This window comes from Xyrauchen texanus, chromosome 11 (assembly GCF_025860055.1).
Source record: "Xyrauchen texanus isolate HMW12.3.18 chromosome 11, RBS_HiC_50CHRs, whole genome shotgun sequence".
NCBI lineage: Eukaryota > Metazoa > Chordata > Actinopteri > Cypriniformes > Catostomidae > Xyrauchen > Xyrauchen texanus.
This window is the reverse complement of record NC_068286.1, coordinates 34,102,908-34,130,371: the sequence shown is the minus strand read 5'-3', so window position 1 is coordinate 34,130,371 and position 27,464 is coordinate 34,102,908. Positions and strand designations below refer to the sequence as shown.

The 27,464-nt window shown below is 36.8% G+C and overlaps 1 protein-coding gene across 1 annotated transcript in view; it reads left to right on the top strand.

Moving 5' to 3' along the window:
- LOC127652157 (ras-associating and dilute domain-containing protein) overlaps positions 1-25,204 on the top strand; it is a 48,312-nt gene extending 23,108 nt beyond the window's left edge. Inside the window, exons 6-16 of the mRNA XM_052138217.1 lie at positions 1,093-1,130; positions 1,285-1,442; positions 2,623-2,738; positions 3,892-4,156; positions 6,281-6,453; positions 7,082-7,232; positions 7,431-7,621; positions 11,476-11,893; positions 21,581-21,723; positions 23,876-24,015; positions 24,189-25,204. Coding sequence (XP_051994177.1) covers positions 1,093-1,130; positions 1,285-1,442; positions 2,623-2,738; positions 3,892-4,156; positions 6,281-6,453; positions 7,082-7,232; positions 7,431-7,621; positions 11,476-11,893; positions 21,581-21,723; positions 23,876-24,015; positions 24,189-24,288 — 1,893 coding nt within the window. The 3' untranslated portion in view covers positions 24,289-25,204. The remainder of the gene's footprint in view (positions 1-1,092; positions 1,131-1,284; positions 1,443-2,622; positions 2,739-3,891; positions 4,157-6,280; positions 6,454-7,081; positions 7,233-7,430; positions 7,622-11,475; positions 11,894-21,580; positions 21,724-23,875; positions 24,016-24,188) is intronic.
- Positions 25,205-27,464: the final 2,260 nt, after the last annotated feature.

Genomic DNA, 27,464 nt, shown 5'->3' with positions numbered 1-27,464 from the left:
CTGCCTAATTACACATCCAGAAGTCATAATTACAATTTGTTCATTTAAGTGATTTCAGTTGGAAAAAATTGGTCATGTTGGGCAATTTCATAGTGACCTTTTTCACTGCACGAAAAAAGACTAGCACTAGTGCATCAAAATAAAGAGCAAATGATGAACATTAGGTGTGCAAATAAAGATTGTGTAAATAAAATAAAGTGTGTAAATTTGTCATTCTTGTGCTGCCACAGAGAACGCTTGTCGCACAAGCCTGTCAACTTATAAAAAGAGCTAAATACGTTTTATTTCCTGGCAGCTTTATTTCTATTCTTCATCAACAATACAGAAAATGTCTATAAACTGCTAAGTCATCATTTACAATTAAATGAGAAATTAAAAATCCTAAGTTTCCCACTAATTACAACATCATGGTGGAATTCATGTGCATTCATCTTCTAAACACATTCATTCCAACATGTCTTGAAGGCAGACTTACTTTTTAGTAGATCCCATGTAACTAAGAATGATTGTGTTTTGGAAATGGAGAAGACAATGATGGAATGGCCAATACTACAAATTGTGTCTCCAACATAAACAATGACTTAGATATCTATTGTGTACTGCAACAATGAAAGTTTTCTTGGAAGCAGCATATTTTAGATGAAGAATCATTGCTTCAAAACAATGCAAGTGTTTTTTTTTCCATTTACATAATTCACAGTAAAAGCATTTGCGCAAAGAGGTGTGATGGTCAGAATGGGCTTTTGTATTTGTGTAAAAATACTAATATTTGCTTTTGTTTACTGGAACACTAATAAATTAGATTAAATGGTACTTTTGGAATGTCGTGTTAATCCAGCACCACTGAAACCATGCTGAAGCATTTAATGACTGTCTCTAAAATCCTTAATCATTCAAATCCAATTATAGATGGTCAACTGTCAGCCAGAATATTAACCAAGAGTGAAAACATAGAAAGCAACAGAGGAAATGTGGGGGAAATAATGAGTTTAATGAGGGGGGAGTTTAAAAGGTATAGATGTATTATACCTCCCTCTTTAGGCTATTAAAAATGTGGTGATGCTAATTGCCGCCCATATGTGTGTCTCATAGGAAAAGACAAAGGAATTGGCACAGAAGCAAGCTCAGCAGTAAGTATCATGTTCCACCTTGTATTTGCATGTGTGACACTTAAAGGTCATTTATTGCTGAATAGGCCACCGCCAATTCTGAATGCATTACCATTGAGTCAAGCAATTGAATTGAATCGAATGGAAATGTGTGTGTTTCTTTGTGGCTATACAGCCAGGACCCTACCTCCCTGTCTCTGCTAAGCATCTCAGACTTAGTTCCTGATCTTCAGTTCATTTTCTTCTGGATGTCAAATGCCATCGAAATACTGTATTTTATCCAGCAGAAATCACCCGCATACATGCAGACTATTGAGCTCATGGAGGACAAAGGTACAACATATTTAAAGATACACTCAAAAATGTAAAAGTTCAAAAAAATAAAATAAATTAAAACAAAATGTTTTAAATTATGGTGAAAAACAATAATCGGGTGTTCACAGAATTCCATGTGTGTCATAACAATTTATTATATTTTATGGGAATAGTTATGTTTCTTCTTAATTTGAAAATAATTTATGTCAGGCTTCCTAAGCAACCAATTGTCCCGGTTGCTAAGGTGGGTAGAGTCATGTTGGGTTAACCTCCTCGTGGTCACTATAATGTGATTCTCGCTCTCAGTGGGGCATGTGGTGCGTTATGCCTGGATGCCGTGGAGAACAGTGTAAGCCTCCACATGCACTAGGTCTCCACGGTAACACGCTCAACGAGCCACGCGGATTAACTGTCTCAGACGTGGAGGCAACTGAGATACGTCCTCCGCCTCCCGGATTGAGGCGAGTCACTATGCCACCATGCGGACTTAGAGTGCATTGGGAATTGGGCATGCCAAATTGGGGAGAAAATCTTAAAAAAAAAAAGAAAAGTAAAAAAGAAAATCCCCCATGTACATTGGGTTGTGTCATGTTATATTTCATGAAGTTGAGTTAATGTTTATTGTATTATTTTAGTGTCATATGTGTTACCTTGATGGTGTTTTGTGTTTGGGTAAGTGACACTGTGCACTGACATGTATTAATTATTGCTATTTGAAGGGCCACTTTTGATGAATTTTAAGTCATCATGTGGCCTTTTGTAGTTAATACGATGATTAACAGTATATTTAAAAGTGAAAAGCAGATTTTTATAGTTACAGAACGTTAGTATAGCAAGTTTATATCATTTCATAATATAAACGTTAACCAACCGTTAAACATACAGGCCTTAAAATTACTGTAAAACCTGAAACACGGCAAGGTAAATTTCTGCCAATCACAGCTGCCAGTTATTACGTTCATTGCAAAACTTTCAAAATGCATCTCATGGAATTTCTTTCCATATTTTTCCTAACCAGACACAAATTTAAAATAACTAAAATTTATACATGAAAATATGACCAAAACACAGTCTAAACCCTGATCATATGGATCAGATCTCTATAAAATACAACATGTGTTTTCAAATTAATATATATTTTATCAGATTGGTGCTTGTTTCTTATAATTAGATTTTTTTTCCTTGATATTAATTGTAGCGGGGTCTAAGGAATCACTACTCTCAGCAACAATATCAGCAAACGAAGAAGCCATGACCATACTAGAGGAAGTGATCATGTACACCTTTCAGCAGTGTGTCTACTACATCACCAAGGTAAAGGGTAGGATTAAGTTTTATGTTTGGCACCACCCAAATAATATGTTACCAGGGCTACTGGGAATGAACTATTCAGTGTGAGTGTGGCTGCTTCCTTGTACGTTACAACACCAGATGTATTCTTGGTCTTCTCCTTTCACCTGGTCACCTACTTTATATTTTTGTCTTCTTCTTTTTCTTTTCTTCCACCCCCATTATTCACTTCTTCCTCTTTATTTTGTATCTCAGAAGTTTGTAAATAATTTTTTAATGTCTTAAAAGAATAGTTCTCCCAAAAATAAAAATTCTGTCATAATTGAATCACCCTCATGTTGCTCTAAACTTGTATGACTTTCTTTCTCATACAGAACACAAAAGGAGATGTGTAAATTAATATATCAATCCGTCTTTGCAATGGTGGTGACTCATTTTACAGCTTAACAAAATTACCCAAAACTATCAAAAATGTAGTCCAAATGTAGAACTTGTATGACATATTCCAAGTCTTCTAAAGGTATAAGTTAGGTTTTGGGGAGAAACAACTCACAGTTTAAGTCAATTTGCATTGAACGATAACCTGCATTGTTTAGTGCTAACAGCGCAAGTTCCCGCATAAACATTACATCACTTTTCAGTGAAATCTTGTTGTCAATTGTTAATGGTCTGCACTTATATAGCACCTTTTTAACCTTAACGGTATTCAAAGCACTTTACACTGTGACTCAGTCACCCATTCACACACACATTGATACACCAATGCAAGGTGCTAGCCTGCCATTGGGAGCAACTTGGGGTTCAGTGTCTTGCCCAAGGACACTTCATCATGTGGGCCAGGATTCAAACCACCAACCCTGCAATTAGTGGCCAACCCACTCTACCACTTGAGCCACAGCCGCACAATGAATTGTGCATTCATTAGTGCATGAAAGAGGCTTGTGCACAGAAGCACGTGTGCTTTTGCGCTGTTTCAAAAGGGAAAAACGCCCCACTCGTATAAAAATGCCATTGTATCGAAAACACGGACCACAATATTCATAAAAACATCTCCTTATGTTATGCACAAGAAAGCAAGTCACACAGGTTTGGAACTATCTGAGGGGACTAAATGATAGAATTTAAAAATGTTTGGTTGAACTATTCCTTTAAAAACTGATTTTTGTTTACTTTTCAGACCTTGTACATTGTGTTGCCCGGCCTGTTAGACTGTAACCCATTTGGGGCAGAGTCTTCATCGGAACAGTGTCAACATGCGGTGGGAGTATGTGTGTGTACTGTGTGTGTTATGCCGGAGGCTGTGCGGAGGGTGGTGAGTGTTTTTCAGACTACATCAGACCTGCTTCAGCAGTACCAGGTTCACTCAGAGATTCAGAGTCAAATGTTCGCCTACCTCTTCTTCTTTACCAACGTCTCTCTCTTCAATCAACTCATCGATAAAGGTGCGATTAAGCTCAATTCACGTATGTCTACATATACTGTGTAGTGGCCCCAAAAAGTATTTGGATATTTGAGCCACACTTAAAAATGGATAAATGTCAACGCATTGGATAACTATACATACAGTATATATATATATATATATATATATATATATATATATATATATATATATATATATATACTGTAGACAGACAGACAGACAGGTTTGCATTGTTTTTGACCATTTTTAGGCGTAAAAAAAAAACAGTAACAAGAGTGCAAGCGCAGGGAAAAAAGGAAGTCAGAGGAATACAGATCAAATTTACTTTGTGTCAATATGAAGTTACAGATTCAAAACACATGTATTACACTTATGCAAAGCATTAAATTATTGTTAATATTTTCTTATGTTTGCAAATTTTTCTATCACCCTTGAAACTTTAGTTATGCTTTTACAAATCTTACTCTACAAATGCAAATCTTTTAGGCACTAATTTACCTCCATAAACATTTCCATAGTTAATGTTATAAACTACATCTGTGGTTACTGTGCTAGGAGACCTGTGTGAACCACTAAGAATAATACATGTCTAGAATGTCTAAAACAAGTGAGTTTTTGAAGATCTAGCATTATTTGTTTGCAGATGCCACTTGATTTGATATAACAGAATAAGAATTATGCATTTCTAAGGGATAATCCACTCAATTGAAAAATTCAAATTCTGTCATCATCTATTCACCCTCATGTTGCTTCTTATATTGCATGTTTTTATGTGGAACAGAAAAAAAGTTATTCAGCAGATTGTCCAAGTTGCTCTTTCCATACAACAAAAGAGGTTGACAATTGTCAGCAATGAAACACGAATCACGAGCCATGAATCATTTTTGGTGAACTATCCCTTTAAATGTTCAGTCTTCAGAATCTTCAGTTTTGTTTTTTACAGTGTCATTTATGTGATCCAAGGTGGCTAAATGCAGATACAAAAGGCGACAGTAGATGTAAGACACACTCTTAATATGTTAAAAAGTATTAAAAGCTGAAGGATTGAGATAGGTTTGATATTTCCTTCCACATTTCAAATTAAGTATCTAAGTACACATACAGCCTCATTCTTGTTGCTGTACATCTTTGCGTTTTATACAAACAATGATTGCATTTTTAAATTATGACTAACTTTTTGTATAGAGAAATTAATTAATTAATTGAGATTTCCCAAAAGCCTTAACAAGCAACAAATGCAAGTAAAATGCAATTTATAAATGGCTGAAATTTATTTCTGTTTGAATTGTATTTATATTTCATGTCCATTTTCATAACCAGCATTGCACAATGTTGTAATTCCACCTCCAGTTTCCTTTTTTAGAGGGAGCTGAGAGACATGTGTGGTTTCTGTGTGTACATGTGTGCAGTAATCACGGTCAGGTGAAGATTATTTCTCCAGACACTCATAATCCTCCTTATGTCATAACAGACAGAAAGGATCAGAGCTCGTCTCACACACAAGCATCCACTTACACTCACACTTACAAAATGTGTGAAGAGAGACATTTACTTGTTGTACTGCAGTAAATACTGGATGTTCAGTGATTATTTATATTGAAAAGTATACAAATTTATGTTAATCCTATGGTTGTACATTGTATTACCAGTATTGTATACTATGATTCTAAAATTGAGTGTGTATGTTTAATGTGCTTGTATGTATGATTTGTATCAGTGTTGGGTGTAATCCAATTACAAAGTAATTCATTATTGCACTCTAATTACTTATTTAGTCAAAAGAGTAATGCTTTACATTTTAAATTATTGTATTTAAATTGCAGTTACTAACTTTAACTATTTTTAAATACAGTACATTACTTGGGTAATGTATCACTTTGATGGCTATTAATAAGGAGGAAATGTAGACATTATTTTGAATTGGTTGAGCAGAAAAACAAAACAAAACAGTAACTTTAACAGTAAGTGTTTTAGACAGTAACTTTAAACTAAAGTCACTTATAATATAACTACTTTTTCAATGAAGTAATCAGTAATTTTTAAAAGTAATTTTTAGAAAAGTAATTTGTAGTAGATGACTTTTTTTGAGTTACTTACCTAACACTGCTTAGTATGACAAATGTGAACGAATATGTTTTTGTAGGCCCTGCACGTGGTTGGTTTCAGCGTTCTCGGGTATTGCAGATCCAGGCTTGTGTGAAGATGCTACTGGACTGGGCTAAAGGGGCGGGGCATAATCATCTCACTCAGAAATTTGCCGCTAAGTTCTGCAGCACTGTGAGCATTCTGGCCACGCCACCACAACAACTTTCACAGGTGAAGCAAATATTTTGTATATACTTTGCAAATACTTAGTGTGATAAAATCGCTTACTAACATATCTGTGTAAAGTTAAATCCGATATTGCAACTTCGTTGTCATGCCGGTGTAATGATGGTAAACCCTGTAAACTGGTAAATGCTGTAAGGCTGGAAAATGTCTGATTTTATCACACTAAAATCATGTTAATGTGTATAATGTTTATGTCTTGTGGCTATACTTTTGAAGCTGAGTATTTTAACATTTATAGACTGGCCCCATTCACTTCAATTGTAAGTGTCTAACAGTAATCAAAAATGTTTTATTGTTGTTGTTTGTTTTTAAACGAGGAACGAGTCAGACTTATTTGTTTGTGGTAACTAACATTATGCCACAAATGCCGTCAATTGAGCTTAACTGGTATTGAACCTGCATATTCCTTCAAAGCATACAAAAATATAAACTTTCCCTTATTATTCCTTTAAACTTTTTATCTAAAATGTATATTGTTTGTTGTGTGCTTTGCATTGTGTACTTTGCATTTTATTCTGTATATCTGCACTTTCTATGTTTGAAAATTACCTTCTATTTTTATTTTCAGTCTGTATCCTTAAATTATTTTTCTTTGCATTTGTGTTCTTTGCAGATGAGTTGGAAAGCTTTGTGTGCAGAGCACCCCTCTTTGAAGCCTGTCCAACTACACAGAATACTCACACAGTACCAGCTGATGGCTGAACTGGGTCCTCTCCCAATCTGGCAACCAAGCAGTGAAGATGAAGCCTGTATCTACAGAACAGGCAAGCATGTGAATGGGAGTCCAGTGTCTTAAAATGTTGAAAACTACCCACCAATTAATATTCAAATGCTTTTAGGCCATTAATCTTTCTATAACATGGTATAATAATGGCTTTTGTATAACAAAAACTGTATATTAATGGATTTTGTATAACAGGTATAGTAGTATGTGTAAATTAAGTATATATTCTTTTCAATAGTTGATCTAATGGAGAGTTTTGAGAACCATCCTCCTATTGTGCTGCCGAGTGCTGGATTTAAGGTGGACCTGGAGAGTAATTGTGTGGAGGACAGTATATACCGCCAGCTACTTTATGTTCGTCACTTTCTGTGGGGTCTACGCTCCAGGACCCATAATTCAAATGGCTGTGCAGACCGGCAGGAAGCCCAGGTAACATGGATTTCTGTCATACAATTTGGTGTGCAGCAGGCAGATGACAGTATTTCAAATCCAAATTACCTTGACTGCTTTTATGAAAACAAAAAATTTAACATATTCATATTTACAGTACTCAGCATTTGGGTTTTGCAAGTCATTCTTTAAAAAAATATATGAACTAATGCCTTAAAGAAATCACTATTTGTATTTTACAACATGGGCTTTTGGTCCATGTGTGTTACACGGAGGCCAACTATTTGCTAGTGTCCTCCTAAACGTTAGCAAAATGTACTTTTAGCAAATATACATTTAAAACAATTAAAACATCTAAAATACTTTTTCTTCTGTGATAACTGAACCAAAAAGTTTGATGACTCATCTAGCACTACACATATTTTTGTCCTATGGTGCCATGCAAGGTTCGGATGTGTGAACGGCGAGCTCTGTACACTTTGTTAGCTTTAATACTTTTTGTGTCATAAACCGGTGAGATTTGATACACCCTGATTCTTAACTGTCCTAGGAAGTCAATATGTCAAAGAATTCAAAATCCTCAGGCTCTGGAGATATTAAAAACACTTACGTGCTCAAGCTGAAGCCCCTGAGCAGCAGGCTGCAAGCCCGGGAGTCAATTTGGACAGTGAATTGAAAGAGATTCGGCATAAATTAATGAACGTATCGGCAATGCTGACGAAGGTCATTGCTGACTTGGAAGATCTTGCTGTGATACGTCGATCGATCACTGCCATGGAGATGAAATTCACTGAGTTGGTTATAAGAGTGGCAGATGTTGAGATATGGATTGATTATCTGGAGTCATCAGAGAGGGAATTAGCTGCTAACCAGCTAGCGACCAAGGCAGACTTGGAGCATGTCTGGGAAAAGTTGGAAGGAGAATCGTATCTGGCGAAACAACGTGGGAATTGCTGAAATTCCTGAGGGCGAAGAAGGCCGAGATATGGTGAAACTCCTAAACGGGCTCTTCCCGAGTCTACTCGACATAACAGGGCATAAGCCAGAAATCGAGCAAGCTCACAGAGTTCCGGATCGGAGATCCACAGAGAGAAACAGGCCATGATCATTGCTGGCCAAATTTCTGAGATCATCCGATAAATATTGGAGGCGAGGAGTAAAGGAAGACTTTCTTAGAAGAACCACAACATTTTCTTGTTCCCAGCCTTTGCGAATTTGATGAGAGAAATGTGATCGATTCAAGTAATGCAAGAAACTCTTACATCAGTAAGATTACCCATTTTATTGATTATTTTCTGCTGTGTAATTCTGTCTCACAAAATTTGTATAGAAGCACCGTATTTGAGCAATCCGATGGCAAAGTTTTAACAGGGACTCTCGTAGGCGTACATGGACTGTTTGAGTTTAGAGGGATGGACACCAGTTGGCGCTGTCGTGTGCAGGGTTAATGCGCACGTTTTTCATTTTTCTGGTTTGTTTGGTTCGGGGTTTGATTGTTGCACTAATGTTGAAATGTGGTCGTTATAATTTTATTTTTGATACACAATATATTTTTTCTAATATGTCAAAATGTCAAATGTTAATATGAGCAGATTGTCTCTCTCCACAAGGAATGTGAATGGGTTGGGGCACCCAATGAAAGTTATTTTTATAAATCTTGAAGGGATGTTGCAAGCCGCTGGCCCCCCTCATGATATAATATTGGGAGGAGACTTTAATCTGTTGATGGAATCAGTCCTTGATCATAGTGAACCAAATGTGTGTAAGCCCCCTAGAACAACAGTGACACTTCACAGGATGTGTAAAATTCTTGGTCTTATAGATATTTGGAGACTTTTTAACCCATCTGGTAGGGACTATACATTTTTTTCATCAGTCCATAAGATTTATTCTAGAATAGATTTTTGTAATACACAAGTCCCTCATTTCATGGGTTGTGGATTGTTCAATTGGAACATTTTAGTCTCAGATCACACCCTGGTTAGTTTAGAGGTGTTGCCACATACGGAAAAAAAAATCATGTAGTTGGTGCTTTAATGTATCACTTTTGCAAAATCCTGAATTCCATCAAATGCTAAAGGATGAAATCAATGTCTATATGGAAACCAATTGGTCCTTAGTATCCTTGGTCGGCATGGCTTGGGAGGCACTTAAGGCAATTCTTAGATGTTGAGTAATATACATTATGCCTTATTCATCAAAAAATCCAAAGCATGAGAACTTGTGGAGTTGGAAGGGAATATTAAAAGTGCTGAGGCAGAGCTGAAGCGCTGAATGTCACCTGATGGCAATATTCCTGGTTCAATAGAAGTTTAGTTAAATTGACAGCATTTGTGGCATAATATTGGTTACCAAAAAAAATAAATGTTTTACTTGCCCCTTGTCACTGTTTCAAAAGTATAGCCACAAGACACAAACAATATATGTGTTAACATGATTCTAATTTAAAGTTATAGCCAATTCTACAAATTCGTTCCCATAACAAAGTAATGTCAATGTGAGGGACCAAGCTGGCAGGCATGAGGAGTCAGAAAATATATTTCCACAAATATAAGATTTTATTACTTATTTACACACACAAAAATAGGAAGTTCCTAACAAAACAGAACCTCACTAACAAAACAGAACCTCTAGACTGAGACATGGGGGAAACTTATATAGTGGCTGATCAGGCCATTCTGACACAAAAGGGGGTAGACAAACACATAATATATAAACAAATCACCATAACTACAAACCCCATTAAGACAATGCTACCTAATATAAACTAAGGATAATCCATCAAATAATTATAACAACAAAAACAAAACTAGCAAAGAAAAGAACACAACCCAAAATAGATAACTCTGCAACCCCCATGATATTGGAGAACATGGTGCAGTCCAATTATCCATCCCCTATTTAAACAGTTTGGATTTAGTTGGAAGTCCTTTTGTGATCCAGCCAGAGACACCCAGCAGCAATTCCCCAGGAACTGGTAACTCAAGAAAAAGAAAAGTACTCATGTCACAGAATGCAACTTAAAAATAATGAACCTGAAACTAGCCAAATTGACAGTTAACTAAATGTGTGCACCCAAATAGATAACCAATGTCAAATAACTAATAAAATGGTTTTAAAACTAAAATCGTTGTGTCCAGTTATTTATTTTGCATTATGTAATGTGAGAAGAAAGAGTTACCACCGTGAGTTGTTTCTTCCATGTGTGGCTGCTAGTACAGCCATCACAGTCAACAAACCCTAAAACAACTATAACCATTATGATTTAAACAAATTTACAGCTCAAATAATACATGAGTTTTAACAAAATAATTAATGCAGGTGCTTTTATACAATTAGAAGCTTTACATTTCTGCCTTTAAACTCTCTAACGATTGTCCCAGTTCACTTCCACTTGAAAAAAGTGGGAAAAAGTTTTTTTTAGGAGGCAGGAGTCAAAATTAATTTTTGTGTTAACCAACATTATGACACACATGCTGTTGATTGAGTTTAACTTGTATTGAGCCTGGAATATTACTTTAATTCCTACCACCGTATACAGCCTCTGAAGGCTTTCGAATTCAGCCTGTATTACTTTTAGTAATTGGAGACACAGTGCCTTTCAAATATTTTGGGTTTGAATTAAATGCAAAGTCCTTTATATAAAACACTGTTTAGATTTGATCTCGAATGTATCTATTCTAAAGAACATATTCTTTCTCTCATCAAGACCTTACATCCATGTAAAGGTGGATGTAATCCCCCCCCAAATGGATTGTGGCTCTTTTGAGACTGATTTTATCTACACCGTACCCTTTTGGAGATCATGTTCGTCTCGGTCTGTTATAAAATAATGATATTGATAATTTGTTAATGATCATTGTTTATGTTAACATGAAATTTCTGTCTTTCAGCATGACCCTCCTCAACCTCACTCTAGTCCACACGCAGCAACTCCTTTGCACTGGGAGGGAGAGGGGGAGGTGCAGGGCTCCTCTGCATGTCTCGGAGGAAGAGGAGAGGGGGCTGGAGCTGAGGAACGACCCAGAGACAAACCGACACATACTATTCACTCCAGAAATGGGACCAGCGTTCGTTATACCAACCAAACGCAAGCAACAGACTCTTCTTGTATACTGACTCCACCTAACACACCCCTCTATCCCGAACACACACATATACACTCCAATACACAGTCCATTGCACCCCATTACTCCGAGCATGCTTCACAAGAGCACACACACACATACTCTCACACAAATTCCAATGGTTGTGCGCGTTCCACTCCAGAGCACAAGAAAATCAATGGCTTCATCAGCAATAGTATTGAAGGCAAGTCAAAGAAACTTACTTTTGAGTTGTTGACGTGTGCGTTCTTTCATCTATATTTTGTCTATTGTGTCATTCCTATTATGCAGTACATTTTGAACTCTGTAACTTATGAAAAAATTTATATGTTTGTGTTGTAAGTTAAGTATTTCTATAAAAGGTCAAGCTTTTACAGCTAAACTTTTTTAGGGTCCAAGCAGTGAAGGTGCAGGAACCTTATTGTATCTGTACAGATTTTCTTCTTCTTGACCTTAAAGTGTCTAGGCAGCAAGATCTAGAGACACCAAATTTGTCAGGATGGTCCCAAATTTATATATATATATATTAGACACTCATTTCAAATCAGATGATTGCAACACGCTCCCAAAACGTTGGGACAGTCAAGTGTTTATTGCGCTGTAGCAACACCATTTCTTCTAATAAAACTATTATTAGAAGAAAGTATTTGGGCACTGAAGACACAAGTTCGTTGCATTTTGCAAGCATAATTTTTCCCCATTCATGCATTTTGCAGGTCCTCAGCTGCACTGTGGTACAGGCCTTCATTGCCATGTTGTGCACTTCATAATGTGCCACACATTCTCAATTGGAGATAGGTCAGGATTGCAGGCAGTCCAAATTGGAGCACCCTTTTGGCATGGGTGGGGGGGGGCGTGGTCATGTGTCTGTCTGCGGGAAAGGGAAAGCGGTAAGGCTCGTCACCTGGGCTGTAATTACTTTGTAAACACCTGTCTCTCATTATAGTGATGGTGGAGGGAGACCTGATAAGGCCCGATTGGGGGCCGGGTGTGTGTATTCAATGCCTGGCCCCGCCCTCCTCTCTGCTTACATAGCCATGCACTTGTAATTCGGGCTGTATGTGGTTTGGCGTTTTCCTGCTGCAAAATGCTGGAATGTCACTGGAAAAGATGGTGTCTAGATGACAGCGTGTGTTGCTCTAAAGTCTGTACATATCTTTCCGCAATAATGGTGCCTTCACAAATGTGCAAGTTGCCCATACCATGGGCACTGACACACCACCATACCATGACAGACACTGGCTTTTGGACCTGATGCTGATAACATCTTGGATGGTCCATTTCCTCTTGATTACTATAAAACTTAATTTTCAATTCCACCTTTTCTTTAAAAAAAGCAAAAAAATCTGGGTAACAGTGAAGCACTTACAATGAAAATGAATGGGGAGAATGAAGTGAATGTGGATTTCTGGGTTTAAACAGAAATGTGAAGCTTATAATTTTATAAAAGCACTTGAATTAATTCTGTTAGAACTTGTGTATTATTTGAGCTGTAAAGTTGTCATTTTTACAGTCGTTTTAGTGTTTGTTGACATTACCTCTTCATGGTTGTAAAATTGGCTATAACTTTACACAGAAAAGGTTTGTAAGTGATTTTTTCACACTAAAATCATGTTTGCACACACATTGTGTATGTCTTATGGCTATACTTTTGAAACGGTGAGTATTTTAATGTTCAAAAATTGGCCCCCATTCACTTCCATTGTAAGTGCCTCACTGTAACCTCAATTTTTGCTTTTTTTAAAGAAAAGGAGGAATGAGTCGAAATACATTTTTGTGGGAATTAACATTGTATTGAACCCGGAACATTCTTTTAACTCTCACCTGTGGATGCCTCACCGACTGGTGTTGACTTACAAAGGTTTACCAAGACACTGTCTTAAAAAACATAATTTGTCTGTAATGTATATAATGACATCTTACTGTCTTAACCACATACTGCTTGGATTACACGTAAATGGTTACTTAAACAGAGAATGCGGATGCTAGATCAACCAGCCTGTGGTCCTGACCTGTCTCCAATTGAAAATGCAGTGGTGTCTCAGCAGTTAAGGGTTACTGACTAGAAGGTCGGGGGTTCAAGCCCCAACACTGCCAAGACACCACTGTTGGGCCCTTGAGCAAGGCCCTTGACCCTATCTGCTCCAGGGGCTCGTTATCATGACTGACCCTGCATTCTGACTCCACCTTAGCTGGGATATGTGAAAAAAATAATTTCACTGTATATATGCAAAAATGTATGTATAATGTGTGACAATAGCTCAATTATAAATGTGTGGTGCATTACGAAGCACATAAAATGGCAATGAAGTTTCATTGTTACATTGCACAGTTCGTCCCCTTGGAATTATAAGGTTCTATCTGACATTTTTGTCAAATTGAGTTATTCACATATTCTTATTCTGTGACAACTTATTTACATTATGTGATGTTTTTTTTTAAGTTGTGTACATTCTGGGACTTTTTATTGAAAAAACAAAAAGGTTCTATCTACAAAGTCGAACTCTAACTTGGCTCTATAAGGTTCTTCTATCTGCGTTAGCCAATCAGCACTTCGAATGAACAGAAGAGGACCAATCAGGATCAACTTTATATGTCGTGTCGCCGGCTTTTTCCTTGAATACAGAAAAGATCGCAGAAACAAAATATCTGAGAGAATAATGGCACGCAATGCAAAATCTTTAAGAAACCTCAAGATCGACAATGAAATACTCTACTCCAGGCCACTCTCGCAGTGCAGGAGGTAGACAATATGCACAGCCATATTGAAAAGGCAATGGCAGTGTCTGAATTCTATTCACCACTGTCTTTCTTGCACAGTTTACTGAAGGTGAACAGGAACAACCCATATGAAATCATACAGATGAAGAGAATAGATTTCTATGACTTTCAGGCATGTTCCAAGCTGTTTCAGTACAAACAGGTTCCATTTTTTGAAGTGTCACAGCTTGTGTTTGATCAGTGTCCATATACTCTTCATTACACAAAATCACATGCAGAGCCAAGAGTTAAAGTAGACATAAGAGGACCAAGCAAACACACGAGAAGCCTGGCACCTACATCCATTTTACCCAAACCAAGGGTACTCCCCAAACAGAGCATCATCTCAGAGGCAAAGATGAGTGACATTAAGTCCATGTTTAAATTCATGGCACTAGCAGATAGAGAGTATTATAAGTCTGTGTTTTAAAAAATGAGTCACAGGGAGTATTATAGTTCTGTGTTTTAAAAAACGAGTTTGTGATTTTTTTTTATATAGTCAGTGTATAATTTTTCAATGATTATTAAACTTAATGAATTAATTTGCTGAAGCATGTCTGTTTTCTTGCAGTTTTTAAAGTCTTAAAATGTCTTAATTTTTACAATATTAAGCCTTAAAGGTCAAATAGTCAACAATTGAATTCATGGGGTCTTAATTACAACAATAAACGTTACCATGTTATTTCAGCCATACTGATGTCTAGAGAGAAAGCCATTTTACCTGGCCCACTTTAGGTGGAATAAAGTCCTGCTCAGATGTATTACAGTAGCTGCTTTCTGTCTAAACAAAAGAAAAATTAAAGTAACAATTTCTGCAATAATGTGTTTAATTACCCACCAAATTGGTACCAAAAATTAACTGCTCTGGACAAAATATTTAGACCTACCTTGCTTAATTTGAAATGTCCTAAATGCATGAAAGTGCTAAAAATATGAAATAAATGTCATTATAAAGGATAGCATTTTACTTTCTAACACATATTGAGACATTGTTACAACATTAATTTTATATTTAATGTTCAAATAATGTTTTGGCAGATAGAACCTTATAATTCTAAGCGAAAAGTGTTTTTTTAGAATTATAAGGTTCTATCTGCATTTGACCCATTCCAAAAATCCCCATTTACAAATTTGAGAGGATTTTAATATTGTATATTTAGAATACATATAGGGTCCCTGTTATTTTCATGTTTGAAAGAAACTTGTTCCCCATATAAATTTTCCTATATGTAATGCAAAATCTTTAAAGCTCAATATCTCAAAACTGCTCAGAACGCAGATAGAACCTTATAATTCCAAGGGGACGAGTTGAAGACCTGCATAATGGATGAATGGGGGGAAATTTTGCTTGCCAACTTAACAAACAATGTGTCTTCCATGCCCAAATGCTTCATCCGTTTTATTAGAAGAAATTGTGATACTACACAGTGTTAAAAACCTGACTGTTTTTTGGAACATGTTGCAATCATCTGATTTGTTATAAGTGTATTTTAAAAAACTAATAAATTCACAAGGTCAGACATCCCACACTGCAGGACATTTGATTAGGAAAGAACACAACAATGTATTTAATCACATATTGAAACTATTTAAACACACACATATACACCGCTCAGCTATAACATTAAAACCACCTGACTAATATTGTGTACTAATATAGATCCCCTTGTGCTGCCAAAACAGCGCCAAACGGCATCTCAGAATAGCATTTACCAAAAAAATGCCACGGTCCAAATCACTGAGATCTAATTTTCCCCATTCTGATGGTTGATCTGAACATTAACTGAAGCTCCTGACCCGTATCAGCATGATTTTATGCATTGCACTGCTACCACACAATTGACTGATTAGATAATTAGTTGATCAGTTAATGTTCACATCTACCATCAGAATGGAGAAAATGTGATTTCAGTGATTTGGACTGTGCCATAATTGGTGGTGCCAGATGGGCTGGTTTGAGTATTTCTGTAACTGCTGATCTCCTGGGATTTTCAAGCACAACAGTCTCTAGAACAAAACAAAAAAAAAACATCCAGTGAGTGGCAGTTCTGCAAATGGAAACACCTTGTTGGTGAAAGAGATCAACAGAGAATGGCCGGACTGGTTCAAACTGACAAAGTCTACAGTAACTCAGATAACTGCTCTGTACAATTGTGGTGAGAAGAATAGTATCTCAGAATGCTATTCTGAGATCCGGGTTGGCATTGTTTCTGCATATCGCTGCCCTCTTCTGCATATCGCGGCGCCATTTTGTGGCCAGTTCTGCATAAAGCGGCGGCCCATTTCAGCTTATCGTGGCCCATTCGGCCCTGTTTCCCAGCCGGCCCATTGGGAAATGTCCCAGTTCTCCCGATGGCCAGTCCACCCCTGGCTCTGCAGGAAACTAAACTGAACAGATGGACAATGAAAGCGAGAAAGAGGTTGACTGTAAAGCCTGCCCACAGAGAAAACTGATAGTCTACTTAGCACAAAGAAAGCCCAATCAGGATGTTCTCTCTGTCAATTAAATTCAGTGAGATTTATTGGCAGACTTAGTACATACAATATTGCCAAAGCTGTTTATTTTTGTAACAGTGAATCAAAATTTCCAATGTGACATACAATTCAGTATCAATAGATCAATATTAATTAAGATAATATTAATTGCACTGGTAATAATAATAGTAATACAATTACTAAGTAGAAAATAAAATATTTATATTGAATTATGCATTTATATATTAAATGCTTCTCAGTTTCAACTTCTGCTTGATCACAGTGAGTGCACAGTCTCTCTGCTTTAAGAAGCCATGTTTGTTTGTGCTGACCCACCTCTATGGCCAGCTTGTGTTCACTCAGTCTGTACTTTGTCAGAGTTTTCCTTTCCATTTGGTTGGTCACTATGTTTAGGTAAGTTGCCACAGAGTATGATCTTTTTAGGGCCAGATAGGTTTCAAGTTTGCATTGGGATTTGGTGAGTTCTGTCCAATAATCACTATATTGATCTTTTTCTTTAGATATAATTTGATTGGGCCTGATTGTCTAAGGTTGTTTTGTTTGGTGGGGTCACAGATTCTCAGAATGTGTAGGCTAAGGGGGATTCATTCAGATCTCATCTCTTGGAAGATCAGGGCTTTGTGACAAAGGGAGAGGGGGTCTCTTGTTTTGATGTGTTTCCAGAAATGTATGGCTCATTTATGGATATTTAATAGTGCGGGACATTGGCCTTATTCAACTCTACATGCAGAGTTTTGTGTTTTTCTTTGCACCTGGAGTATGCTTTTACAGAACACGGCATGTTCAATTTCTATTGGATGCTTATCCAATTTTTGCCCAATTTGGTGGTGTTAGTGGACCCCACACCTCACTGCCATATTTTGCAATGGTTTCAATTACTGATTTAAATATTTTGAGACAGATTCTAATAGGGATTTATGTGTATATTGATTTTTTGATGGCGTAGAAATCCCGTTTTGCTTTTGAGTTCATTCACTGCTAGGCAAAAGTAACCAGTGTTAGTGATTGTTATGCCTAAATATTTGTATTTTATGGATTGTTCAATAGATTTGTTTCCAATTGTTGATGGATTATATTGCTGAGATTTGGATCTTTTCTGAAAAATGTATATTTAGTTTTTCTGTCAGGGCCCAGGTCTGACAGAACCTTTCTCGCAGCGACAGGTGCTGCTGTAACCCTTCTTTTGTGGGGAACAACAGAACCAAATCATCTGCATAAAGAAGCTTTCAGTTCATTTAGTGGCAAATTTTAATGAAGCATTTACTATTTGCATACATTGATTTGGTCAAATCATATAGTTTTCCTCCACTACCACTTTAAATTAATGGAATAAACCTTCATGCCAGATTGAATAGAATGCTTTTTGGAAGTCAACAAAACAGGTGTAAATTTTCTCATTATTTTTATGTACGTACTTTCAATAAGGGTATGCAAATTACAAATATTATCTGATGTCCGGAAATTAGGTAAGAATCCAATCTGACATTTGCTCAGGACATTGTGCTTTCCAATTTTTCCAAAAGCTGTTTGAGTTAATTGACTCTTCTGTTAAGTGGATTTGGTTTTGGAGATTTTGTGTCCTTTTTGTTTGAATCATTAGAGAAGGCACAGAGACTGGTTTTCTGGGGCTCTGTGTTTTTTATTTGATATTTGTCTTAGTTTTTGTCTTATGTTTCTGCACTCCAAATCAAACCATTTTTCCTGTTCATCTTTTGTCATTAAATACATATCGAAATGCTGAACTTGTGACAAAATCTAGAAATCATCTTCTCTTCAACCAGGGATGAATAAGTAGCTCTCTGCAGCCATCTTGTTTTTATACTTGTAATTTCATTAGGGCCCAAGCACAAAGTGCGTAGGACCCTATTGTTTTCAGTTAGGATTATTATTATTATTATTATTATTATTATTATTATTATTAGGGCCCAAACACAAAGTGCGTAGGACCCTATTGTTTTCGTTAGGATTATTATTAGGGCCCAAGCACAAAGTGCGTAGGACCCTATTGTTTTCGTTAGGATTATTATTATTACTATTATTATTATTATTATTATTTTATTTTTTACTAATTACGGGGCACTTTTGGGGCTCTTAACATGCTCAAAAACTCTTGAAACTTTGCACACGGGTCAGAACCTGCGGTCATTAGGGCCGGCCTGAAGCTGGTACCGGCGTGGCAGGGGGCTCGACAGCGCCCCTGGAACAGGGGCCGAAAACTTGGTCTATAACTCAAACACGCTTGCATGTAATAATATGAAACTTCGGTACACATATAGATCTCATCATTTCATATATCCTTCATACTTTCACTTTTTACCCCAGACCAACAGGAAACCGTCTATTTAGGGTTGTTTGAAAACGCACGCAATGGAATTTGGAATACTCCTCCCAGAGAACTCCACCAATCGCCACCAAACTCGGTCAGCATGATGTCAAGACATTGACCATTTTTTTTTTTTTTTTAAATGGACAGCACAGTTTGATTCTTGAGATGTTAAGCTTTCGAACGGTATGTAATATATGAAGATTAGTTCAGTATTTGAGAAAATATTCATAAGAAAAGAAATAAGTCAATTTTCAAGATCAAGGTAATTTAAACCCCCCAATAATTAACTATTCAAAAATTACACGTTTATTGTTTCCGGCCACTTTTGACTGGGAATAACTGGAACGTGACTTAACGATGAACCGTGTATAAGGGTTAAATTCTGTTTCTGCTTGGGTACATTTTAGATAGTTGGGCCACATTATTAAAAATAGTAGTGATGTGTTTTGTAGCAAGATTCACTCCTTTACTGTGGGGGTATGTGTGAGCTACAAAAGAATTTAGGTTGGATTGAATTTTTTGTTTGTTTATTGCTTTTTGAGAATCGTCTCATTTGTTTTCGTCCCATTAGAAATTCAGTTGTATGCTGTACATCTTACTGGGTTTGGAAGGTGGATGTTTGGAGTCTGTCCTTTTTAGATATACTCTGATTTGTCTGGTCTGACATGGGTGTTAATTGCGAGAGGGGTCCAAATATGTTATGACATAATCTACTGCACTGCTGCCAAGAGCTGAGCTGTAGGTGTAATGACAAATTGAGTCCCCTCTTAACCTACCATTGATGATGTACAAACCAAGTGAGTGGCAGAGCTGCAGTAGTTCCTTCCTATTTTTCTTTGTCATTTTGTTGTAATTGTTCCTAGGAGAGAGACACAGATAGTTAATATTTTGGTTGCCACTGATATATTTATGTCCATGTATGTCGGTAAAGTCTGGTTCTTCACCAGTCCGTGCATTTAAATCCTCACAGATCAGCACATTTCCCTAAGCCTGGACATGACTAATGTCCCTGTCGATGTTACAGAAGGTTGGATCATTTAAGTAAGGGATTCAGCGGGGGGTAATATGTAAATTGCACATAGAAAATTTTATATTTTTTCAATTTTCGCCAGATATAATTGTCTTCTTGTTTTACCATTTCAATAAAATTTTATATTTTGATTTGAACCAAATTATTATCTCTTCTGAGTTTTTGCCTTGTGTGACCCCAGGGAGTTTTCTTGAGGAGACTGCCATTTCTCCATAACCTGGGGAAAAACCAGTGGGAAGATCTCCTATGTCCCATGTCACCTGAAAAATTATAATATCACAGTTTTTGATTTCTTTAAAAAATACTTTTAAGTGCAAAGGTTGAGGATCTTAGACCTTGGATGTTCCACTGAGAAATGACAAAAGATTCATATAGTGTCATCCTTCTAAACTATAAGCTTGATGTTGCTAAAAAGAGCAAATTCATATTATCTTAAACTGGATTAAGAGGATAATAATATTGATAAATAAATAAAAAACATTGAACAGTATGCATTTGATTTTCACATATTTTCTAACAGTTTATGCATGCATGAATATTATATTCCCTCTTTTCTCCTTGTTTTTGTTATATGATGACAGACATGTAATCATGCCTGATTTGTGTACATATCACTTGAATGAGTTTGCGTGTGGATGCATTTGTTTATTATGTAAGTAATAAACATATGCAATGATGTCTGTGTACAGTACTGTCAGTTTTGTGTGCATTTACTCTTTGCATTTGTTTGCATGTGCAGCTCATGTGTTTAGCTATTGTTTTTTTCCCAATTCCCACTACTTACTAGGTCTTCGTGGTGGCGCGGTTACTCACCTCAATCCGGATGGTGGAGAACAAGTCTCAGTTGCCTCCACCTCTGAGACCGTCAATCCGCACATCTTATCACGTGGCTCGCTGTGCATGTCACCGCGGAGACTCCGCATGTGGAGGCTCAAGCTACTCTCCGCGATCCACGCACATCTTACCACATGCCCCAATGAGAGCAAGAACCACTAATCGTGACCACGAGGAGGTTACCCCATGTGACTCTACTCTCCCTAGCAACCGGGTCAATTTGGTTGCTTAGGAGACCTGGCTAGAGTCACTCAGCACACCCTGGATTCGAACTTGCGACTCTAGGGGTGGTAGTCAGCGTCAATACTCGCTGAGGTTCCCAGGCCCCCATTGTTAAGCTATTGTGAACATATTGTTTTTTTAATGGAACAAGTTCAGTATCTCTGTGTGTCAAATGGGAACTGAGTCCTGTGTATTTTTGTTTGTTTATCCCTTCCCTATTCCAGGCCCTTTAAGTGGTTGTGGCTTTCCTTTCCCTGTCCCTGTCTCTCACAATCTGGGCCCAAACTCTGATGATATCTGTTCCGTCTTTGTAGTGGATCTGGATAAAGGACCATACGGCCTGGGAATGGGACTTATCGATGGACTTGTGAGTCTTACCTATATTGCTTTAACATTTATCCCTGGTGATCAATGCTCTATGCACATACCCATAACTCACAGCAAAGACAGCATTTTAAGGCATCATTGGAACACTTCAGACTCTATTAGAATCAATTGTGAGTCGACTTTCCTATGTGCTTTGCATGTGGAGAGCTATTTCTGTGGCGTACAGATTTACTGTCTATGTTGAGCATTTCAGATCAGTCACTTATAAGAGGTTCCATTTCAGTTATAGGCAACAGACAGCAAAGGTGTTGGATAAGAGTGTATATCTAAAAACAGATCTGAAAAAAATCTTAAAATAACAATTGTATTATAATTAATCTTACTTAAAATATTATTTAAAAAAAGAGGTTTACATTATGTCCTGAATCCTAACTTCTGACTTGAATGGAGCTGGTCCATAAATGCTAAAATGCACAATGTTTCAAAAGAATATCCACAAGATATACATTTATTTTTATTTGTTTTTATGATTTAAGTGTGATAAAATCACTAACTATACATCAATCAGCCACAACCTTAAATCCACCTGCCTAATATTGTGTAGGTCCCTCTCATGCCTTCAAAACAGGGCCAACCCACATCTCAGAATAGCATTCTGAGATGCTATTAGTCTCACCACAACTGTGAAGTGTGGTTATCTGAGTTACTGTAAACTTTGCCAATTCGTAGCAGTCTGGCCATTCTCTGTTGACCTCTCTCATCAAAAAGGCATTTCCATCCACAGAACTGTCACTCACTGGATGTTTTTTTTGGCACCATTTGAGTAAATTCTAGAGACTGTTGTGCGTGAAAATCCCAGGAGATCAGCAGTTACAGAAATACTCAAACCAGCCCATCTGGCACCAACAATCATCTATGCGATTATCTAATCAGCCAATCATGTGGCAGCAGTGCAGTGCATGAAATCATTCAGATATGGGTCAGGAGCTTCAGTTAATGTTCACATCAACCATCAGAATGGGGAAAAATGTGATCTCAGTGATTTGGACCGTGGCATGATTGTTGGTACCAGATGGACTGGTTGAGTATTTCAGTTACTGCTGATATTCTTTTTACACCAACAGTCTCTAGAATTTACTCAGAATTGTGCCAAAAACAAAAAACATACAGTCAATGACAGTTCTGTGTAACTTTACACAGAAAAGATTATTAAGCAATTTTATTACACTAAAATAAGAATATCTTCAATGCCAAATTCTAGCTCATGTACTATTTGTACTAGATGTACTACAAATTTTGCACTAAAATTTCAGATTTATTTGATAGATGAATGGTTAGCATGCATGCGCCAATTAAAATCATGACTTGCTACATTTACCAATCTCATCCGCTATACTTGTAAAAGTAGATAAAAAAAATATTGATATGTTTCTCACCCACATCTGTCATATCTCTTCTAAATATTTGGATTAAAACAGTCATATTGATTGGTTTTATGCTGCCTTTATGTGCTTTTTGGAGCGTAAAAATGTTGGCACCCATTCACTTGCATTGTATTGACCTACAGAGCTGAGATATTCTTATCATAAATATTCATATGGGATGGCATGAGGTTGAGTAAATGATGAGATAATTTTCATTTTTGGGTGAACTATCCCTTTAAGCATCGGGATCTTTTCACTGTGTGTTGAAAGTAAAAGTTACACACACACACACACACACACATATATATATATATATATATATATATATATATATATTTGAAATGAATATCTCTCAATTAAAAGGCCAAGTTAGAATGCACGCTGTATAATTAACAGCATTATTCTGTTTTATTTGCAAGTTTCACAGCTTTAATGGCCTGGTTTTGTTGTTGATGAATAAACTGCATAACCGCCAGCATCGTCTTTTCATTTTGTACTTAAGGGAAATTACAATATTAATTATAATGTTAAACGGTATTTAGTCTTTGGTACACATCTTTGATTTTGAGTTGATGATGGGGTACTTGAGCCTTACTATTGCTGTTGCAAAAAAAAAAAAACTAAGTGGAAAATTCTTGTTTAAATGACCATATATGTTATAGGGTTAATAAGCATAAATATGTGTAAATATGCTCCATGGCTCCATAAATATTGCATGACAAATGGACAACAAGTGGGTCTCTCTTTTCTCATTCTCTCTGTATACAGCATACTCCTCTGAACTCGCCTGGAATCTATATTAGGACACTGATTCCAGATGGACCAGCTGCTGCAGATGGGCGACTTTTTATCGGTGACAGAATCCTGGCAGTGAATGGGACCAGTCTCATTGGAGCAGACTACCAGAGGTTAGTGCTCTATATACACCATCTATCAGCTTTCTGTGATCAACTCACTCAGCTCAGCTATTGGGAGAGTGTATTGAATGTTTATTTTCAGGGTAATATTTCCACCAGTTAGTACAAATGCATCTGTTCTCTTAAACCTGACCATTTAATCGCTCTCTGTCTGTCTCTCACAGTGCTGTGGATTTGATTCGTTTGGGGGGAGGACGGCTCCGGTTTCTTGTCGCCAAATCAGATCTTGAAGTATCAGAGAAGATCAGTGCCTCTTCCTGCTGAGAGAGAGGCTGCAAATGTGACACTCTACCTAAATGAAATATGAGGAGGACAGCGAGTCCTTCTTTCCAAGACAGGAGACGGGACATTAAGCACACAATAGGACATCTCAGCGACTACAGCCCTCGACCTCAGCCCTGTACAACACTGCACTCTTCCCTGTCAGAAAGACAGTTTGACATATCTGTTTTTACCTCTTACCCAATTTGGGTTTAATTCTTGATTGTTACAGAATATTAAATGGAATGTATTCATGCAAATAATCTGTCTGGTACTGAAACATCACCAATTGAAAATTGAAGTGCAAGTTAAATTTTTAAATTGAATTAATATCTAATGTAAAAATAAATAAATAATTAGCAAACAATAAAAACACAGAAATGTGGCAATGGCCTCGGAAAAGGTGAACCTAAATGTATCTTTCTTGGTTGATGAAAAGGTTAGATACAAAAATATTTTGCCCTACTATACTTCACATTTTCCTAATGGATAAAATCTCTAAAATTTGTTATGCAGAATCATTCAAACTGATGGTAAACAAGCAGGCTCAACTCCTTGATGGTTTCTGTATGATCATTTGATATATACAGGATACATGTATATAGGTGTGTGTATAATATATATATATACTTGCTGAAATCCACTGCAAGTGCCCAATTTCATGGTGCAAATCTCTTCTCTTTCTCTTGCTCAGTTTTCATGTTAGCAGTACTCACAATAGTAACAATTTACAGTTAAAACATTTACATACAGCTTATACAGTATATATGCATATAACGTTTTCAAAATGGCAAAGTTTTAACATAAGTCATAGTATTCATAATATAAGATAAGCTGTTTCATTTCTATTTGAGAAAACATTGTAAATAACGTTTTTGAATACAAAAGTTTTTTTTTTCTTCCTTATTTCATGTTTGTAATAAATCTGTATTGCAATATTTCATAATCGTTTTTGTGTTCTCAGTTGAAAATGTATTTGGAAGATTTATATGGTAATGTACCTTTTAGCTATTAAACTGAACATTGAGAAGTCCAACTGTATTCGAGTTATTTTATGCAACAGAAAGCGCTGCTTTTAACATTCACCAGGTGAGGGCGCTACAACACTGCACGTGTGAAGAGGTTAATAAAGCAGTTGGTGAAGGGGGTTCTACCATTCGCTGAAAATTGAGGGCTAGTGCTTGAGCACCACAACACAACTCTATAATGTTTTGCTTTAAAGAGAAAATTGATACAAGTAAAAATATATCTAACCGATAAAATTTTTGTTCAATGAAAAGACCGCGAATTAGAATGTCCAGCAGGTGGCAGCATTGACATACAATTTGGTTGACTTTTATTTGGCTGGGGAAGTGGTGAGCTTTTGTTGTACGTTAGCTGGTTTTGGTTGTTAAAAAAATACAAGTCATGTATTGTTTTTAATTGAGATAATATAGAACAGTATCCTAAATAGATGTGTGCATTTTCATCAGACTTCGAGAAAATACTTTATTTAGCGAAGACTGAGAGGAATTTAAGGCTCACTCAAACGAGGGAAATACCTTTGAAATTCATGATTCAATGATTATAAGCCAATTATATTTTAATTACGTTGCTGCTGTGGTCTGAATGTGAAACACATCAAAGATGGATCCAGCATTTTAGGAGCTAGGCAAGGACCCCAGCTAAACAGCCAACTCAACAAAACATCCTGTTCAAGGATTAGTTCATTCAAATATTTTAATTCTCACATAATTTACTCACACTCATGCCATCCCAGATGTGTGACTATCTTTCTATTGCAGAAGGCAAATCAATATTTTTAGACGAATATATCAGCTCTGTAGGTCCATACAATGCAAGTGAATGGTGATCAGCACTTTAAAGTTCCAAAAAGCATAGAAATGCAGCATAAAAGTAATCTGACTCCAGTTGTTAAATCCATGTCTTCAGAAGCAATATGATAGATGTGGGTGAGAAATATTTTAATATTTAAGTATTTTTTTATTTATCTTTTTTCCTACTATAAATCAACACCTTTGTCCAGACCCTACTAGTAGACGGCAATATGTAAGAAAAATGTGAATCGCCAAAAAAAAAAGAAAAAGAGATTTATAGTAAAAGGGCTTAAAATTGATCTGTTCTCATCCCCATCTATCATATAGCTTCAGAAGACATGGATTAAACCACTGGAATTGTATAGATAACTTTTATGCTGCCTTAATGTTCTTTTTGGAGCTTCAAAGTTCTGGTCACTATTCTCTTGCATTGTGTGGACTTAGAGATATTTTAAAGTCATACTCATCTGGCATAGCCTGAGGGTGTGTAAATGAGAGAATTTTCATTTTGGGTGAACTATCCCTTTAAATGTGGTATGAAGAAATGTCATCGTGTGACCTTGACCAACCAACAGAGAGAGTCCATCTGAAGACCCTAAATCTTAATTTGGCGCTAGTAGTCAAATATATTGAAATTGTTGCCGAGTATGACGAGCTTTTCAAATCAGTTCTTTATGAGGTTCCATCTCGGTTAGGATGCTGTTTGGGATGCAGCAGAAATCGAGTGTGCAGGTTTGGAGACACAGCCTACCTCAGCAACGCACTGACAGGTGTAAGATTAACTTTGTTAGGCGCGGACGCATCCGTGCGCAACAAATTAAATTAATGGAACAAATTTCCCTCGTAATTAAGACAAAAATTCGTGTCAGCTATAACCTTGCCTAGCGCTAATTATGTACAAATGATTTATCATCTGTTTCGGACGGAATATTAATCTTCAGCTCGTTGCAAAGAGCGCCTTGTGTTAAGAGATGAAGCTTGATTAACACTGACAGGTCAAGTAACTGCTCTCTCCCTCGCCTCAATTAACAGATAGTGGATGCGCAGGCAAGCAGAACCCTCTTTTGCACACTTAAATCCCCGAGCTTTCACACAACTGCAATGCGAAATCCTCGTTATTAAACGTATTTACAGTTGCGCCATATTTGATTTTAGGCGTGAGTGATCGACTTGCTGACTCTTCGTTGACATGCACTATATAAAATAGTATGAAGGTCCAAGATCAAATCTTATTTTAACAACTCGTGCTTTCTGGCGATTTTTGTCTACAGATTTCTTGTTTCTTTTTTAATTTTTTATGATGTAGCCTATTTTCAATGTACAGCCATTACTACAAGGCCCTCTCAGCCTCATTTTCATTCC